Source organism: Protopterus annectens, chromosome 15.part0 (assembly GCF_019279795.1).
Source record: "Protopterus annectens isolate FY-2018-M chromosome 15.part0, PAN1.0, whole genome shotgun sequence".
Taxonomy (NCBI): domain Eukaryota; kingdom Metazoa; phylum Chordata; order Ceratodontiformes; family Protopteridae; genus Protopterus; species Protopterus annectens.
In genome coordinates, this window is record NC_056749.1 from 107,079,675 (window position 1) to 107,098,589 (window position 18,915).

At 40.8% G+C, this 18,915-nt stretch overlaps 1 protein-coding gene across 1 annotated transcript in view; it reads left to right on the forward strand.

Moving 5' to 3' along the window:
* The first annotated feature begins 741 nt into the window (after positions 1–741).
* Positions 742–18,915, forward strand: part of LOC122789955 (TNFAIP3-interacting protein 3-like) — a 371,383-nt gene continuing 353,209 nt past the window's right edge. Inside the window, exon 1 of the mRNA XM_044057455.1 lies at positions 742–1,003. Within this exon, the coding sequence (XP_043913390.1) occupies positions 882–1,003 (122 nt within the window). The 5' untranslated portion in view covers positions 742–881. The remainder of the gene's footprint in view (positions 1,004–18,915) is intronic.

The following is an 18,915-nucleotide window of genomic DNA, read 5'->3' on the forward strand; positions in this document are numbered from 1 at the left end:
TTATAGCATAAATATAATGCACTTGAGGTTGGAATTTCTTATGTTGCATAATGTGAAGACAAGAAAAAGAGATGATTAGCATGAGCAAACAGTGAAACAGGAATGGTAGCAAATTTTACAGAAATGCAGGAACAAGGAGGCCAAACATTGACAGTTCACTGTTTACAGCATAAAGAGAGCAAAATCTGCAACATTTATCTCAGGAAGGTAACAGGTAGGGTCATTATGCTGAGATCCGGGCTGGCCTTAGGTGAACTGGCACAGTAGGCAAACAGCTCCATGGCACTCCCCATGTTTTCTAAAATTATAAGATTATTTCTAATTAAATAAGATGAATTTCATACTTTACCAGCAGATTAATATTTATTGGGTATATTAAACAGAATATTGTAATATTCTCTCATTAATGTTATGTAATCACACCCAGAACAAGACCCCCAATGAAACTTAGGATGCTGTATTACATCTGCTTTACAGTGGGCAACATAGTTATTAAATACATGAATATCAGAAGGCAAACAATACCTACTAGTTATTTTTTCTTAATGAGAATAGACATCAGCTTTATATTTTTTTGTTTCTGAAGAATTTGACATTTTGTATTAAACAACAATTTTTTTTTAAAGAGCAAGAAAGGTGAACTCCATACAGTGTAATGCGGTGCCTTGCTCTATTTACTTCCTCAATGAAACTTGTTTAGCCAGACCAACTTCCTGGTTTCAGATACACTGGTATGAGCAAAGTGAGGAGTTAACTCTGACATGCAGTTTCTGTTTTGATTGCTTAATACATCTTGCAGAAGACTTCGTGAAGTGATTCAGCTTGCCTGTATGTGTGATTTCCCTTAACATTAGTCTGTCAGGAATTTGTTTCCTGAAGCCATGGATTCTAAAGCTCTTCTGCCACCTCAGAAGATAGAACTGGGTCCTGCTTTAGAAAGTATTGGGACCCAAAAAGAAAGTACCCAGCTATCAACTTACGAAGGAAGCTGCCCGTTCAGCAGGTATGGAAATCTCTTGTATTATTTTACATGTTCAGTTCCCATATTTTCTTGTTGCATTACACCCTTTTTGCACACTTCATTTCTTTGCTTTACGGATGCAATGATACTTTAGTTTGAATTTATTGCGAAATTAAGATGTCAGGAGCATGAATTTTGTCAGGAGCAGACCTAACAATTTCTATTTCATTTTCTCTGTTGAAGCATGGAGCTAATTTCAGACTTTAACATGGAGCTGACCAACAGACATACTCAGAATTAATAAACTTGGTGATTGTATAACCTGTCTAAATTTCTCTTGTTTTAGCCATTAAAAAGAGCTTTGCATTCTTCATGCCTAAGTATGCACTTCAACAACTCAGTGACTGAACACGAAAGCTGTATTTAATTTAAGCAAACTGCCCAGCTTTCACATCTGTTATATTTATTCTTTTCTTACTTATATAATGTTCATGTTACTGAAGGTGATGTGGATCTGGTTTGCTCAGCCTTCAGGTAGAGCATAACGCTGCTTTCTTTGGTATTGAACCATAATAATAATGAATTAAGTAAAACAACCCAGCTGAAATTAAATATTGTGGTTATGGCTAAATGTTATTTTGTTCACCTGACTACATTGCATATACCCATGACAGACCTAACATTGTATAAGGTCAGAAGAGACTTCACTTTTACTTACTTTTTAATCATTTAACTGCACTAGCCTATCCAGTAAGTATATAGAGTAATAGCTCATCTTCCGAAAATCCAATGCTTTGCCAGGTCAGGTGAGAAGAAGGAGCCCAAAGTCTTAAAGTCAAATCTTGGTTTACTCACATCTAGTTTATTTACCCTGGACAACCAAGATGATCACCAATCAAAAGCAACATTTGATTATTAGTTATTGGGGCTGTACCTGGCATTTGGATCTTCATTCCAACTCACTGAGAGGATTCGGGACTTATTTTAGAGGGCCCATTATGTAACTTCTACTGTAAAATGAAAGCTTTGGAATTTCCTCATCTCTAAAGCATAAGTGGATTTTGATGCTACCCAGATTTCATAAGTTTCCGTTAAAAAGTTATGTCTGTCTTATATTTTGCCATTTTATTTCTTAAGACTTTTGCTTTATTTGATTGTTTATTTTATGGTATGGTACCATAATTGAAAACATTTAGTTTAGCATTAAACTGCATTCAGGAGTCAGCTTGAGTCTATTTCCTGAGTGGATGAGCCAATGATAGTGACTTACATGTCTGTCTAGGTGCATACCCTGAGTCCAGGTGACATACAGTACAATTGCCATGCATTGTATTTGCACTACTTCTGTTCAAAATGGGTATGTGCCCAAGTATTTGTTAAGGTGTTTTTATTTGCTGTGAGAGTTTTAGAGATGCTGTGTATTTATGCTACCATAAACACCTTACAAATGCATGTCATTTTATGTTTGCTATTGCACAGACCAGTATGTGTTAGAGAGGCTGCATATTTAACCTGTTGCAGCTATGCTGAACCACATGCTGAGGTGCAGCCCAGAACTTCCATTTCATTCATGTGATCATGTACTGTTATGCCTACACAACCAAAAATATACACTTCTCTCTTAACCGTACTTTTACACACACACACACACACACACACACACACACACACACACACACACACACACACGCACGCACACACACACACGCATTTAAAATACACATCTCATCTCCTATTAAAAAAATGTTTTTAGTTATATAATCCAATTTCCAAGTATAAATTAGCGTTATAAGAATTACAAGGAGAAATTTAGTCCATTGTATTATAGGATACCGATTCTGAGGTATGTCAGAAAAAATATAATAAGTGGCTACACCCCTTTTGACACATGCACCTGCTACTGCATAACCTAAGCATATTAGAATAGTGCTATGCAAAAGATGCAAGAACTTGCCTTTTATTGCCTCAACAAGCAGATTCTGAATGTTTGACACCTCATTTGTAACAACCTACATAATGTTTAGCAGATTGCAGTACACTGATGTAGGCTAAATCAAACAGCTGAAAATAACTGCTTTACTAAAAGCCCCCAGAAAACAGATGCCATGAATACATGACATCAAAGCATTCTACATAAGTAGCACAGATGTCTCAATGCCTCCATTTCCAGATATTATTAGCGTAATAAAGACAAATGTTATGCTGTCTGTAGCTGTCAAAGGAAAAATCAAAGATCAATGCAGCCAAGGTTCAGTTAAGGTTCCTTTATTCTTGTACAAGGAGACAAAAATGCAGTTCAGAAATGTGTCTGACATTATACAGGAAATACTTCATTATTATACTGTTCTGTAAGCCATTGCCCTCTAAGCTGACGTAGTCAAATATAACTCTAAGCATTGTTCTAAAACAGGTGTTTACTAAGCTTTTCTGCTGATATAACAATTATAAATGTTCCCATGAGAAAGTTTTCTCAAAAACAACGTGGCCTTGCTGAACACCGGTCTGTAACGATTTGGTGTTACAATTCGTGATTCTTTCTTACTTCGAGCACAAAGCATATACTGATTACAGCCTTTAGTTTTATCTAGTTCCTCTACAACTGCAGTGTTCACTCAACATGAACAAGGTTATTTGCTTAAGTCTAATAACATTTCAGAATACTGTATTGTTCTATTTTCCTAACGCTATCAAAATCATCTGTTTCTCAGTGTATGAACAAGGTCATTCACTGAGCTGACCAGAAGCAAAGTCAGAAAGTACATGCAATTATTTTCCAGCCTGTAGCAGAATAAATGTGTTAACCCTTTTAGGCTTCTAATGCAGCAAGCATAATGCTAAAACATATATGAATACATATTTTACTATATATGTGAATACATATTTCTCTCACATTTCCCCCCTATTAACACTTTTATTCTCTTCAAAAGCATAAACAGTTAATTTCTTCTCCCAACCTCTTCCACGTGGGATTTGCGGTTAGGTGAGTCATTTAGTTTAAACTTCTGAAAGCATTTCATTTTCCAGCAATTTATCAACTTCAGTGTTTTGATACAAGGTTTCAGATACTGACATGTCTATCAATTCTTTAATCAGTTTTTTCATGCAGGGAATTCCACAACACACACACACTCCCAACAGGAGTATCCCCACACAGACAGCTATTAATATGTTAATTATGAAGGTACCCCACCCCCCAAACAGATTCTGGAAAAAGTCCGTCAGTGGGTTGGGGCCTGGTTTGGTCATGGCCGACACTTGCTGTACACCTCAAGGTGGTCGTTTATCTCATGTTGATAATCGGGTATATACGCACAACACTCTTCTTTGATTAAAGCGGACATACCACCTCTCGCCGCTAGGGTGAAGTCGAGTGCCATACGGTTCTGGAGCACTACAGTTCTCATAGCATTCAGTTCATCAGTTATCAATTCAAAAGCAGAAAAAGTTGCATTACTCATTACTTCGAGAAGTTGAGACAGTTTTCGTAGTTCCCAAATCGATTTTGCCGCTCCATATGCTGGTAATATGCCTGCCCACGATATGACAGCATCACTCAAGTCCATGTGCATCAGCTTGGTATCCACGGTATGATGATCTTTCCAGCCCGCCTCGATCCGTCCCACTGGATTCTCAGGCTTTCTGACAGCTTTCTTGGCTACATCTCGGGTATTTCGAATATTTCCCTGAGGCAAAACTGCAGTGTGTCGTATGGCCGGAACCAGGTATCCCAAAAAACAACTGCCGGACCAGTTCTCAGGTAACCATTTATATGCTTTCTTACCACACACAAAATAACAATCCTCTACCTTAGTAGTTACTTTACTACGAAATGGCTGCCCTGCATGAAACATTTTCCTATCTATTACAGACAGTTGCTTAAAAAGAACAAGATTACGTTGCACTTCATCAATAGTCTTGTGCATGGACTCAAGAAATGAGTCATAATTCGAATTACAAACTGTATCCATTCTGTTTGCTTTGGTATAACATTTGTAATGTACAGTCACATTGCACCTGCTCCAACCCACTTGAATTGTGTCATTCTTATAAAAACATACAATTCCCTTTTGTGTCACAGGCAAATACAGTGCTACCTTATCATGTGCTTTGATAGTTACAGTCTCATAAACCAAATTTTCCCAGGTCTCATTGACCCCTAGGGGACTGCAGTCATTAATAACCCCCCGTATGCTGTTGGTATGGCTGTGCAAATCCAGCAATTCGAAACATTAAAAGTCTCAGCATACACACGTGTAATTGCCTGATAAGTGTTAAAGTTTGGGTGCCAGTCTATGGTCGGCTCATCACGTTTATTCAGTTCAGCTGGTGTGGCCGAAAAACGGATGGGCCACAGCAAAAAGATTATTGTTGTCAGTACTATTAACAGGATAACCATGCAATACTTCTGGGGTTGTTCTGCATTCCCGTTTGCTCTAGATTCTGTCATGTTTAGTCTTTCTGCGAAACAGCAAGATTTTTATCTAGCTCAAAGTTTTTGCAAAGTTTACAGTGTGTCAAATGGATCCAAGAGGATTTCTCACCGATCTTGATTGCTGTGGGTGTCGACAAGAGGACCTGGTAAGGTCCCTCCCACTTTGGCGAGGTCTAATTCTTCCGCTTGACAATCTTCACCCAGACCCAGTCGCCTGGGGCTACTGTCGCTTCCAATGGTTGATTTGGCTCTTTACCTGAAACAGAAGACTGCAAAAGATGTTTAGAGTTCAGCATACGTCCCATATATCTTGCTAGTGTACAGTCTGCTTCCTGGTCCATGGGCATGAGAGATTTCCACTGAGGGGTATGCCCTCCCAAATATTATCTCAAAAGGGGTCAATCCTTTCACATTCAGAACAGTTCTCATGTTCAACAGTGCCAGGGGCAGGCAGTACACCCAATTATTTTGTGTATCTGACATCAACTTCCTAAGCTTGTTCTTTAAAATCCCATTGTGCCTCTCCACCAACCCTGCAGATTGAGGATGATATGCACAATGATTTTTCAAAGAAATTCCAAAATATCTACTGAGTTGCTGTATAGTTTGATTTACGAAATGTGTGCCATTGTCACTGTAGATCCTTTCCGGTATACCAAATCTAGGAATAATCTCTTTAACCAGAGCCTTTGCAACCGTAGCTGCATCTGGATTTTTAGTCGGAAAGGCTTCCACCCATTTGGAAAACATATCTACAATGACAAGGCAGTAACATTTATTTTCACATTTACTTAATTCTATGAAATCCATACAAATAGTGTGAAACAGATACGGTGGTGTAGGGAAACTCCCTTGCTTGGGCTTTAACACCCCCTGTGCATGATGTTTGTTACAAGTGTGGCATGATAAACAAAATTTTTTTGTATAGTTTGTAAATCCGTATGTAGTGAATACCCGGTTGACTAACTGTACCATCCCCCCTGTTGAGACATGGCATTGCCCATGGCTCAACAAAGCTACATATCTAAACAAATTAGATGGCAATATTGGTTTTCCTTCTTTGGAGATGTGCAGTCCTTCCTTGAGGAGTGCTCCTCGCCTTACCCACTTTTGTTTTTCTGCCTGTGTAGTAAGTGTTTGCATTGTTTTCAACATTTCTAAGTCTAAAATCTCAGAAGGTTGTAATTCCTCGTTCAAAAGAAATGCTTCTGAGGCTGCTTGCTTTGCAGCTGTGTCAGCTCTCGCATTGCCTTTTGAAATCCTATCTTGTTGCTTGGTATGAGTTATGCATTTACAAATGGCTACTTTGTGAGGTAACTGAATTGATTCTAACAAATCTAAAATAAACTGTGCATGATTAATCGGTTTGCCAGTAGATGTCACCATTCCTCGATTTTTCCACTGTTGCGCAAAAACATGTACAGTAGAAAAAGCATACTGGCTGTCTGTAAAAATGTTCACACATTTACCCTTTGCTAAGGTACATGCTCGTGTCAAGGCAATCAATTCTGCTGCTTGTGCAGATAAGCTATGTGGTAAAGGTTTTGCTTCTATAATTTCAGTATCAGAAACTACTGCATATCCTGTTAGGTTCCGTCCTGTAGGACCCTTTTTTGCATGAGCCGTCCACCCTTTTTTGCATGAGCCGTCCACGTAATATGTCACCTCGGCATCTTCCAAGGAAACATCCGTGAGATCTTTTCTGGGCAGTGTCTTTTGCTCAATTACCTGCAGGCAGCTGTGCGGTGTGCCATCTGCAGGAGTTGGAAGCAAGGTAGACGGATTCAAAGTTGTACAGCGTTCAATTGTCATGTGAGGTTGGCTCAACAAGATAGTCATACAGGATAGATGCCTAGCAGGGGAAAGATATGCTATCTTCTCTTGCAGTAAAATAATCGCGACTGCATCAGGCACTTTCAATGTGAGAGGGTGGAATAATACTACTGAGGCCGAAGCTTGCACTGCCATTGTGGCTGCAACTACTGCTTGTACACAGTGGGGCAAAGACCGCGCCACTGGGTCCAGTTGTGATGAATAGTAAGCAATGGGGCGTTGCTTGTCCCCATGTTGTTGTGTCAATACTGACGTCGTATAACCTTGCTTACAATCTACGGTTTGGAAGAAATGTTTATGATAGTTTGGTAATCCTAAAACTAATGAGGATGCTATCAACTGTTTCAGTTTACAAAAAGCTAATTCTGCTTCTGGTGTCCATTGTATCAAATCTTGCGCTGCCATAGGCTTCTTAAAAATCAGGTTGGTTAACGGTGCAGATTCCAAAGCATAGTTTGGGATCCAGCTCCGACAAAAATTAGTCGTGCCAAGAAAAGACATAATTTCCTTCTTAGTTGTGGGTTTTGGTGCTTGTAAGATTGCTATTTTTCTGTCTTCATCTAATGTCCTACCCTCTTTGGATATTACATATCCAAGGTACTTAACTTGTTTTCTCCAAAGCTGCAATTTATCTTTGCTTACTTTGTGTCCTTCAGCGGCTAAGAATTTCAATAATGCTATAGTGTCTTCCTTACAGTCTTGCTGGGTGGGGGCTGCCAGCAGGATGTCATCAACATAAAGTAAAATCTGACTACCTTTCAGTGGGGTAAACCCCGCCAAGTTACTTGCCATCTCTTGTGAGAATATCGTTGGACTTTCACAATATCCCTGTGGTAGTCGTGTATATGTATACTGTTTCCCCTGAAATGTAAATGCAAACCAATACTGGCTGTCAGGGTGTATCGGTATTGAAAAGAACACATTGCTAATATCTACCACAGAAAAGTATTTTTGTTGAGGCTTTAGATCATTCAATAGGGTGTGTGGATCTGGCACCGTAGGTGCCCTTGATATTACTGTGCCATTTACAGCTTGCAAATCTTGGACCATACACCATTCAACATTTGCTTTTCTAACTGGGAATAAGGGTGTGTTACATGGTGAATCAGGAGATTCCACCAGTATTCCTTCCTTAAGTAAAGCTGCTATGATAGGTTTAATACCTGCTTCTGCATCTTTTCTTAAGGGGTACTGCCTTTTTTGTGGTCTAAATGCTGATTTTGGCGTGATGGTAACTGGTCCTGCTGTACGAATAAGTCCTACATCTGATTCCTCTGTTGACCAGAGAGTCTCTGGTATGTCTAATAAAGCTTTTTCTTCCTCTTCTAATAAGAGGGCTTCTCAGCTGTCCCCGCTTGACTGCAAGTGTACAGCTGGGTGTGTCTGTGTTATCCAACATAATTTCTGTCTTTGTACTCCTTGTTCTGATAGTTCTGACTCTGTCTCCTTTTCCCATTTTGTGTCTTTTTCTCCTAGATCTGCCCATTTCATACTCTTGTCCTTAGTTAAACTAACGTGGTAATCGATTTGATTTATACAGTGCAAAGAACTCCTGGGGCAATGAACAGATATCTACACTGTTCCCTTTAATGTCCCAGTACAAATTACACAATACTAATCTGTTTGCATGGTTTTTAAACAATTCTTTGTCAGGTCCTGGTGTATTACAATAATACAGAGTACAGTGCAACAGATGTTGTATGTCAATGCAAAGGGAGGGGAACTTACTGATAGCTACATTCATTAACTCTCCAGTTATTGCCCCAGGACCAGTCATAACCAAGTCCTGGCTGTACCAATAAAATGTTTCACTGTCCAATTGCACTGCAAAAGTATTAATTTGTCGCTGTGCTTCCATACCCTGCATGGTTGGGACTACTGCTATGCCAAATAGTTGCATAAGGTCTCTGCCCAAAAGGTTCACCGGGCATTTCGCAGAAACAACAATTTTACTTTTCTGGGTTAATCCTGAAACAGGATCTGTTATTACAATATTATGGGAGAGAGGCTCCCGATACAGCTGTCCATTAGCTGCTTTCACTAATATGTAATCATGTGACTCTGAATTGTCCAGTAGTTTGGAGGGGTGTACCAGGGTTCGTGATGCCCCTGAGTCACACAGAAATTTGACTTCCCTCCCTTCTACCAGGAGTGTAACTTCTGGTTTCATGTCAGCCAAATAGAGCTCCAAGCTCAATAAGGCTAGGTCTAATATTTCATTGTGTTCACCATCGGTAGCTTCCTGCACTTCCTCTGTTTCTCCTAACACATTCTCTGCTCTGTCTATCACATTCCCATTTGTCCCTTCTTTGTTATTCCTATCTAGTGATTCTTGACTATCATATAGTCAGTCCTCACCCTCTTCATTTTTATCCTCCATAGCTGCCTCCTTATTTTTCTTGCAATCCCTTGCCATATGTCCCTTTTTACCGCATTTGAAACATTCCCCCCTTTTCTTTTACCCTTCAAAGTCCTCTGATCGCTGATCAGATTGTTTGTTTCCCTGGGCATTCTTCTTGCCCTTCTTTCCGGACTGTACTAAATAAATTTCTCTGTCATCTACAGCAAATACTTGGGCTTTCTTTTTCTTTTTGTTATTAAAATGCCTTTCGGCATGCCTAGCATATTCAAGCAGTGACTGTAATCTGCTTGTGCGATGATCTACCATATGCTTCGTAATAAAACTGCTTATGGGTGCAATACTGCCTTTTAAAATGCATTCTTTAACTGCTGCTCATATGGGGAATCTTGTGTCTGGTCTTCAGGAATCTGCATTCCACAATGGTTATTAAAACATTCTAATAATCTGGCATAATACCTATCAACAGTTTCACCTTCTTGTTGGATGCATTGATTAATGCAAGTCCAGTCTGCCCTAGGCTTCCATTTCTCAGAGATTCGGTTTGTTAGACCTTTCACTCTGTTGTCTAACTCTGCGCTGCTATGTGGGAGGGGCTTAAGCGCAGCATCACGGGGATTCCAGTTGCCACTGATCATGTGCCAGTCTGGTCCTACTGTTTGTCTGACTACTTTTTCTACTTCCTCTCCGTTTAAGTGATAACTTAGCCTCATACCTTCCAAGTCTTCTAAAAACTTTCTAAAATTAACTTTTGGATGGGGAATTCCCTCTGTGGCTTTTCGGATATCTTCCGGTGTCCACAGTCTGTATACTAGGAGAGTTGGGTCCTGCCCTTCTTGTCCTGCCTGAGGATTTGGTACTTCTATGAGTGGGCATATCTCCTCTTCACTCACAGATCACAAATTTTTATTTATTTGATATAACTCAATATCCCCTCTTAAATTGCGTGTTTGAGACCTAGTCTCGACAGGATCTCTGACAAACGGCTCTGCTTTTGTAACACTTCTACCTGACGGAACAGCAGGGTATGGTGGGGGTGGACCTGCCTGTTCACTCACTTCATATTCTGGCAAGGGAAGCATAGGGGGCAGAGGGGCTGATGCTATAACCAAGTTATTATCCTCTTTATCTAAAAACATTGCTTTTGAATTTTTATTTATTTGTTCCCTTCGGTTTGTTTCCTCAATCCACCTGTGTGCCTGAGGAATTCCTAATTTGCGCTGTCTTTTTACCTGCCCTTGTTTTAAAAGTTTGACAAGTGAGGATTTTTCTAGTTTACCATCAAATTCATATTTATTAACCCACTTTGTGTAGTACTTAATGTTATCGGCACGTCGTGACCGCATGTATTCTGCGTCCTTGGTTAAAGGCGGATTTTGGGGTCGTTTTGTACACTTATTACCCATTTTGTCCTAACCTTATGAATGTTATGTAACCCTTCTTATTTTTAATGTGGTACCATGAAGATTTTATAGTCCCTTCAGACTACCTGCCTACTTATTCTGTTTCCCTGATCTATGACAAGATAGCAATTTTTCTGTCCCTGGATTTACACAAAAATCCTGACTGAACAAATACAATCAAGTCCCTGATCTAAAACAGAAAAAAGTAGAATCACCTTACCTGAGCCTCAGCAGTTGATCACCCCAGTCCGATTGAAACCTGCCCATCAGCTGCAGATCAGAAAGTGGCCGGCCTCTATTTATACAATTCAGTCGGAGGTCTTTTCGAACAAGAAGAACCGTTTCGGTAACTTCTTCCGTACGGATTCAAGCCACCAGGCCTGTCTGATCCGGGATAACCGAGAGGTTTCCAGTCCGAAGGACCAACTTGTCAAAGGAAAAATCAAAGATCAATGCAGCCAAGGTTTAGTTAAGGTTCCTTTATTCTTGTACAAGGAGACAAAAATGCAGTTCAGAAATTTGTCTGACATTATACAGGAAATACTTCAGTATTATACTGTTCTGTAAGCCATTGCCCTCTAAGCTGACGTAGTCAAATATAACTCTAAACATTGTTCTAAAACAGGTGTTTACTAAGCTTTTCTGCTGATATAACAATTATAAATGTCTGTAACGATTTGGTGTTACAATTCGTGATTCTTTCTTACTTCGAGCACAAAGCATATACTGATTACAGCCTTTAGTTTAATTTAGTTCCTCTACAGCTGCAGTGTTCACTCAACATGAACAAGGTCATTTGCTTAAGTTCATAGGTTCATAGGTTCATAGGTTCATACTAGGCTATCTGCCCAAGGGCATTTATAAGCCTAGCCCATAGTTATGTGGCTTTCGCCACCCCTTTAGTTTGAATAAAAACTATGCCTATCATTTTTCTGTGCCTCTGTCAAGCAGTGACACTGAAGTAATCCCTGGGGTATATCTGCGATCTCCCATCCATTGGTCAAGATTCCTCTTGAACAAGGCCAGCGAGGTGCTCTGCCTCACATGTACCGGGATTTTGTTCCACAGCATAGGAGTCTCTGGGTGATGAATCTGTCCCTCCAGCACGTTCTATTTATAACCGTGTCAAGGTTTAAGTCTCCGCCCTTGTGGTTCTGAGGGATCTAGATTTTTGAGGTGAAGCATATTCATCAAATCTGGGTTTGACATGGCCTTATATGTCAGGCACAGGTCACCTCTGAGCAAGCGGTATGAGACTGAATAAAGCTGGAGTTCTTTCAGTCGGGCAGCATAAGACATATTTTTGAGACCCTTTATCCTTTTGGTGAGGAACTTTTGGGGCCTTTCAAGCTGCATCAGGTGTCTGGTCAGATACATTCGAGCGGGGCATTGTACTCAATCATAGGTCTAATGAGTGATGAGTACAGGGGACGATGACCTCCCTTGATCTAGATGTGAATCCCTTCATGATCAGGTGGGCGATATAGAAGGTTTTCCTAACTACTTTAGCAACATGAGTGTCAAACGAAGACTACTGTCAACTTGGGTCCCCAGATCCCTGATGACTTTTCTGTGCTCAGTGGATTGTCACCTATATGGTAGCTAGGGTAACCTTGTTTTTCCCGAAGGGTATGACTATGCATTTTTGGCGTTTAACTTCAGGCCATGGCTCTGGCACCAGTTATCCATTTCTGTGAGGCCCTTCTGGAGGATATCTGTGTCAGATGTGTTTTCGACTATGGCGCCCAGTTTGCAGTCATCTGCAAACTTTGTCAGCCATAACCCTCCTGTGTTTGCTTGTACTTCAGAAAAGTAGATGCCGAACAAGAGTGGACCCAGGACTGAGCCCTGTGGGACACCACTTGTGACAGGCTTTGAGTCTGACATGGCTCCAGCAACTCTGACCCTGTGGGTTCTGTCGCTTAGCCAGTTTGCAACCCATCTTGTGATGTATGGGTTTACATTCAAGCTGATGAGTTTTTCGATGATACCTGAGTGGGGTATTGTGTCAAGGCCTTTGCCAGGTCGAGGTAGGCTGTATGGACTGCCTTTCCCTCATCAATGGCCTTGGTGACTGTCTCGAAAAAGTCAACCAAGTTTAAGAGGCAGGATCTGCCTTTGACAAAGCCAAACTGGGTTGGATCCAAAGTCTGCAAGTTCCCTATGTCTTTATTTATGAGTTCCATTATGATCCTCTCCATGGCTTTGCAGATAAGGCTTGTCAAGCTAATGGGGCGGTAATTTCCAGGGTCTGTGGAGGCACCGCCCTTATGAAGTGGGACCACAGTCGCGTCGCCACTCCTTGGGTAATATCCTGAGGTGAGGCTAAGATTAAACAGCTGTCCTAACTGTGGGTTTAATTCCTCGTTGAGTTCATGAAGCACACAGCCGGGGACACCATCCGGTCCCATGGATGCTGTGTTTTTGCCTTAGTGAGGGCAGTTCTCACCTGGGCGTTGGAGATGTTTGGGGGCTACAATCCTCTGGAATAGATATCTCTCCTTTGGGGAGGGGAGAAGTTTGCACTGAACCTGTCAGCCAGTATGTTAGCAATGTGTGTAGGTTCAGTAATTTTCACATCATTTTGAACTAATTCTGAGCATATCTGGGAGTTTCCTCCTAGGTTTCTAACATAGCTAAAGAAGGCCTTATGATTGTCTTTAGAGTCCTTGGCAATTTTTCTCTCAAAATTTGCCTTGGATGATTTTATGAGAGCTCTTAGTTTTTTACTTATAATGATCAAAGGTGTCTTACCTTTCAAGGATTTTGCTCTATCTTGTAGTAGCTTCCTCCTTTTGTTGTAGAGCTTGTTTATGGCTGGGGTCCACCAGACTGGACGCTTGCCTTTGGTACAGAGAGTCTTAGTTTTGTTTGGGATTGCAGTCCTGTAGGTGCTGGTAGAAGGCATTTGTAAGTGATTCAGCGGTTTGAGTAATGTTTACCACTGGCTCAGGGGCCTTAAAGGAGACCACACTAGTTTTTAGAAGTGTGAAATCGGCTTTTGAGAAGTTTTTCACTGTGGTCTTTTTTGTTTCAGGTGGGGGCGGGATGAGGACCTCCAGCGAGATTAGTTTATGATCTGATCTCACCAGTGAGGGGTATACTTCCGGTGTTGAACATTTTGATCCCATGTTCGTGATGATAAGATCAAGTATGTTTTCACCTCTTGTGGGGATGGTGACTAGTTGTTCCATGGCATTTGAGTTTATGAACTCCAGGAATCTTTGGGTTAGAGTGTTCGGGCTTGAGTAGTGTTCCCAGTCTATATTAGGGTAGTTGAAGTCACCTAGTATGATGGTGTTTGGAGATACATTTATCCTCCAATGTTTTCAGGAAGGCCATGTGAGGTTCCTGAGTTTGAGAGGGTGGCCTGTAACATGCTACAAATTGCAGAGCAGTCTTGCCTATGGTTAATTGCACCTGGATGGTCTCCGATGCATCGTGCGTTGCCACCAACCTTGAGGTGTGGGTGTCCTTTATGAATATGGACACCCCTCCTTTCTTGGTGTTGTCCGGATTTTGGGCCGGAACGTATGATATGAGGTGAAACCTGTTAGTGCTGGGGTGCTCTCAGGAGCCTTGAACCAGGTTTCTGTCACAGCACAGTCATCGATGTTCTCCATATTGAGAAGGGCCTCGAGTGCGTGCATCTTGAGATTGAGACTTCTGGCATTGAGCAGCATTATCCTTAGTTTTTTTCCTTTTTGGTGTTCTAGGGTGGTAGGTTTAGAATATGAGCCTTGCCTAAAAAAGGCACTATGGGGGTGGCAAGAGCCTTTGCCAATATCCGAAGCCCAGGGTGACAGGTGCAAGCCGTCCCTTGCGAAGCAGCGTGGCTTGTCCAGCATGTCATCCCAGGCAGACAGACATTGGATCCCCTTTGAATGACACCAGAATTTAAGCCAATTATTAAAGCTGATCATCTTATCACTGTATTGTGGCATCATTCTAGGTGAAGGTAGGATACTGCTCAAGGTCAGGGTCATACCTGCCTGGGCTACATAATCAGAGAGCTCCTCGGCGTCCCTTTTCATGTAGTCCAGGAGTGCGTCTCAGGTCGTTGACACCAGCGTGGACAATGACTGAGTCGTTTGTACCTGCTGTTGAGAGACCTGAGTGCTTGCGTTATGTGGCGGATTCTAGCGCCCGACAGGCAGCTTACTGTGACCTTCTCCTTACTCAGTCTGGTGGCGGGACGTCAGTGTGTCTGACTATGGAATCACCAATGACAAGTGTGTCTGGCATTTTGTTTGGCCTTAAGGGCTGTGACTGTTTGACACTCTGACTGTGTGGTCTATGTGTTGCATGTGTTGGGTCGTGAGGTGGTAGTTGTTTGGGTGTCTGCTTTAGTGGCCTCTGCTGTTTTGGTAAATTTTGACCAGAGCCTCCGAGTATGTCTTTGTGTGAGTATGTGTATGATTTGAAGTTGTGATGGTACCATGTGTGACTGGGTATGTATTGTGTGTGGTTGCCTTCTCCTCCTGTCTGGTCTTGCCAGTCCTATGTTGAGAGAGCTCAGCCTCCAGTTTGGCCGTATAGTTGCATCTCTCGCATGTATTTGTGTTTTGTGGGAGAAGGAGAGGATTGTCTGTGTACATGAGGCAATTGTAACATTGCCTCAATTTTCCCAGGTTCACCAGTTGAGCTGGAGAGGACACTAGCAACTGATCCCTCGACATACTAGAAGTAGTAGATAAAGAACTTTCAAAGGACTCCGGGGAAGTGGGTTTTGGGCTGGTGGGGTACTATCTATAATAAGAGTGCTTTATCAAGGTGCAAGTACTGTAGGAGTAAGTGCTAGGCTTTACAGATAGAGAATAGTCTACTTGGGAATCAAGTAGAGATGAACTTTTCAGTTATAGGATATGCTGGTTAGATCAGCAGTACAGTTTAAGCGTGTTTTATAGCAGGGGCTGAAGGGAGCTAGGAATTGGCCCAAACGACCAATGGACTACTAGTTTCTGGCTGAAACTTCACCAAATCGGACAAAAAGGCCGCTCAGTGCTTCCCACTCCCACTGGTAAGCAAAGAAACTTCCCTCCTTCCTAATAAGGCAATGGATCAGTAACAGGAACTAAAAACAAAGCCCAGGGATCAGCAACTCTGAAACTGGACTACTCTAGTTCAGTAAAGTGGGAAAACAAGAGATTTTTTGTTTTATTACAGAGATAAGGAAAAAACAGACAGTAAATGCTATAAATGCTGTAAATCGGCTAGCGCACTTTAGTGTGTAGCCTACAGAAACAATTTGCAACAATTAGTAACTTAAAGTGCAATAAACAGTGTAAAATGCAGAAATCACTTAAAGTAGCAGTAAAACAGGCGAAATGCAGTCGCTAGCTTAATAACAGTGGGAAAGCCACAAAAATACTTATATCTGGTAGAAAGTCACTCTTTTAGCTCTCTGCTGCTTGGATCACTCTGCAGGCCACCACGAGGATCTGTGCAGAGTTGGTACAAGCTGGAAAACACGTGTTTAGCGTGTTTTATAGCAGGGGCTGAAAGGAGCTAGAATTGGCCCAAAACGACCAATAGACTACTAGTTTCTGGCTGAAACTTCACCAATTCGGACAAAAGGCTGCTCAGTGCTTCCCACTCCCACTGGTAAGCAAAGAAACTTCCCTCCTTCCTAATAAGGCAATGGATCAGTAACAGGAACTAAAAACAAAGCCCAGGGATCAGCAACTCTGAAACTGGACTACTCTAGTTCAGTAAGGTGGGAAAACAAGAGATTTTTTTTTTTTTTTTTTTTTTACAGAGACAAGGAAAAAAACAGACAGTAAATGCTATAAATGCTTTTAAGTGGCTAGCACACTTGAGTGTGTTAGCCTACAGGTAAAATTAAGCAACAAATAACTTTTTAAGAGTGCAAAACAGTTAATCAACACAAAAAAATTTTAAATAGAATGCAGAGCTGTATAAACAGGCTAAGATGCAGTCGCTAAGCAGTAAATATTCAAAAAGCCAGAAAAAAATACTTAAATCAGTTATAGCAAATACAGTTATAACAAATGCTCTGAAATATACTGTATATTTCCAATATGTTTGAGAAGGACAGTCAGAACACAAGAAGGTTCAGGCGAAGAAGAAAAAAAAGTTTTGTTTTACTTTTTGAAAAGGTAAAAAGGAGGAACAGAAGGCCTTATCAAATGTTCTCTCTGTATTAAGAAGAATGAGCTAATGACACTAGACTAATAACATTTCAGAATACTGTATTGTTCTATTTTCCTAACGCTATCAAAATCATCTGTTTCTCAGTGTATGAACAAGGTCATTCACTGAGCTGACCAGAAGCAAAGTCAGAAAGTACATGCAATTATTTTCAAGCCTGTAGCAGAATAAATGTGTTAACCCTTTTAGGCTTCTAATGCAGCAAGCATAATGCTAATACATATTTTACTAGATGTGTGAATACATATTTTACTAGATGTGTGAATACATATTTTACTAGATGTGTGAATACGTATTTTACTATAGCAATAACCCACGCCTGGGTGTGGGTAATGCTGGATTTACCCACGGTTGGCATGGTTTGTTCGAGGGGAAGCCCGAGGGACCAAACAAAGCCAACCGGTAAATACAGCATTACCCACCAGAAAATGAGTTATTATATTCTATAACATTATTTAAGAAAAGAAACTATTACTTTTCTTAAATAATGGCATAGTATAATGCCTGTTTACTGCCCTTCCGCAGATGTCTGGCATCCGCGGCAGTTCTGATGTACTGCACGCCTGCGCAGTACATCAGAGCTGGCAAAGCAACGGAGAAAGCAAGATCTCCGTTGCTTTTTACTGTTTTCGCTATGTTAAATGGGTTTAACATGGCGAGACAGTTAAAATAAGCAGCGGAGATGTCCGTTGCTTATTTTAACTGTCTCGCTATGTTAAACTCATTTAACATAGCGAACAATAAAAAGCAACGGAGATCTTGCTTTCTCCGTTGCTTTTAAACCTGTCTCGCTATGTTAAATGGGTTTAGCATAGTGAGACAGCTTAAAAAATAAGCGGAGATCTCCGTTGCTTATTTTAAAAGCTGTCTCTATGTTAAACCCATTTAATATAGCGGACAATGTTAAAGTAGAGTTATACTAATGGAAAAAGTCCGGCGACCGGACCTTTTTCCATTAGTATAACTCGATTTACAATGTGCACGCTGGCCAATCAGCGTGCACGTTTTGGGGGGGGGTCATGGTATAATAGACGTGTGAATACATATTTTACTAGATGTGTGAATACGTATTTTACTAGATATGTGAATACGTATTTTACTAGATATGTGAATACGTATTTTACTAGATATGTGAATACGTATTCTACTAGATATGTGAATACGTATTTTACTAGATATGTGAATACATATTTTACTAGATATGTGAATACATATTTTATTAGATATGTGAATACATATTTTACTAGATGTGTGAATACATATTTTACTAGATGTGTGAATACATATTTTACTAGATGTGTGAATACATATTTTACTAGATGTGTGAATACATATTTTACTAGATATGTGAATACATATTTTACTAGATATGTGAATACATATTTTTCTTACAGTAACCCAGGAAACCTTTCCTCATTACCAGACCTAAGCGTGTGTGTGTCTTTCGGCTTTTCCCGGTTAGGGGTCGCCACAGCGGAACTCCGGTCCGCTAAATGATTGGCAGTAGAGTTTTACATGCTGGCTTGCCGGGCCTAACGCACAACCTTCAATGAAGGAACGCCCATTCATGCATGTCGTCACACAGTAGACGCTTTAACTGAGAATCGAACGGGCAACGTCTAACTGTGAGGCGACAACGCATTACCAGACCTAAGCGTACAGACTTAAAAGAAGATATTATTTCAAATGTGACTGTATAAAAAATATGTGGGACTAACTCTAGAACCCTCCTCAATTTTAAAACAAATACTATATT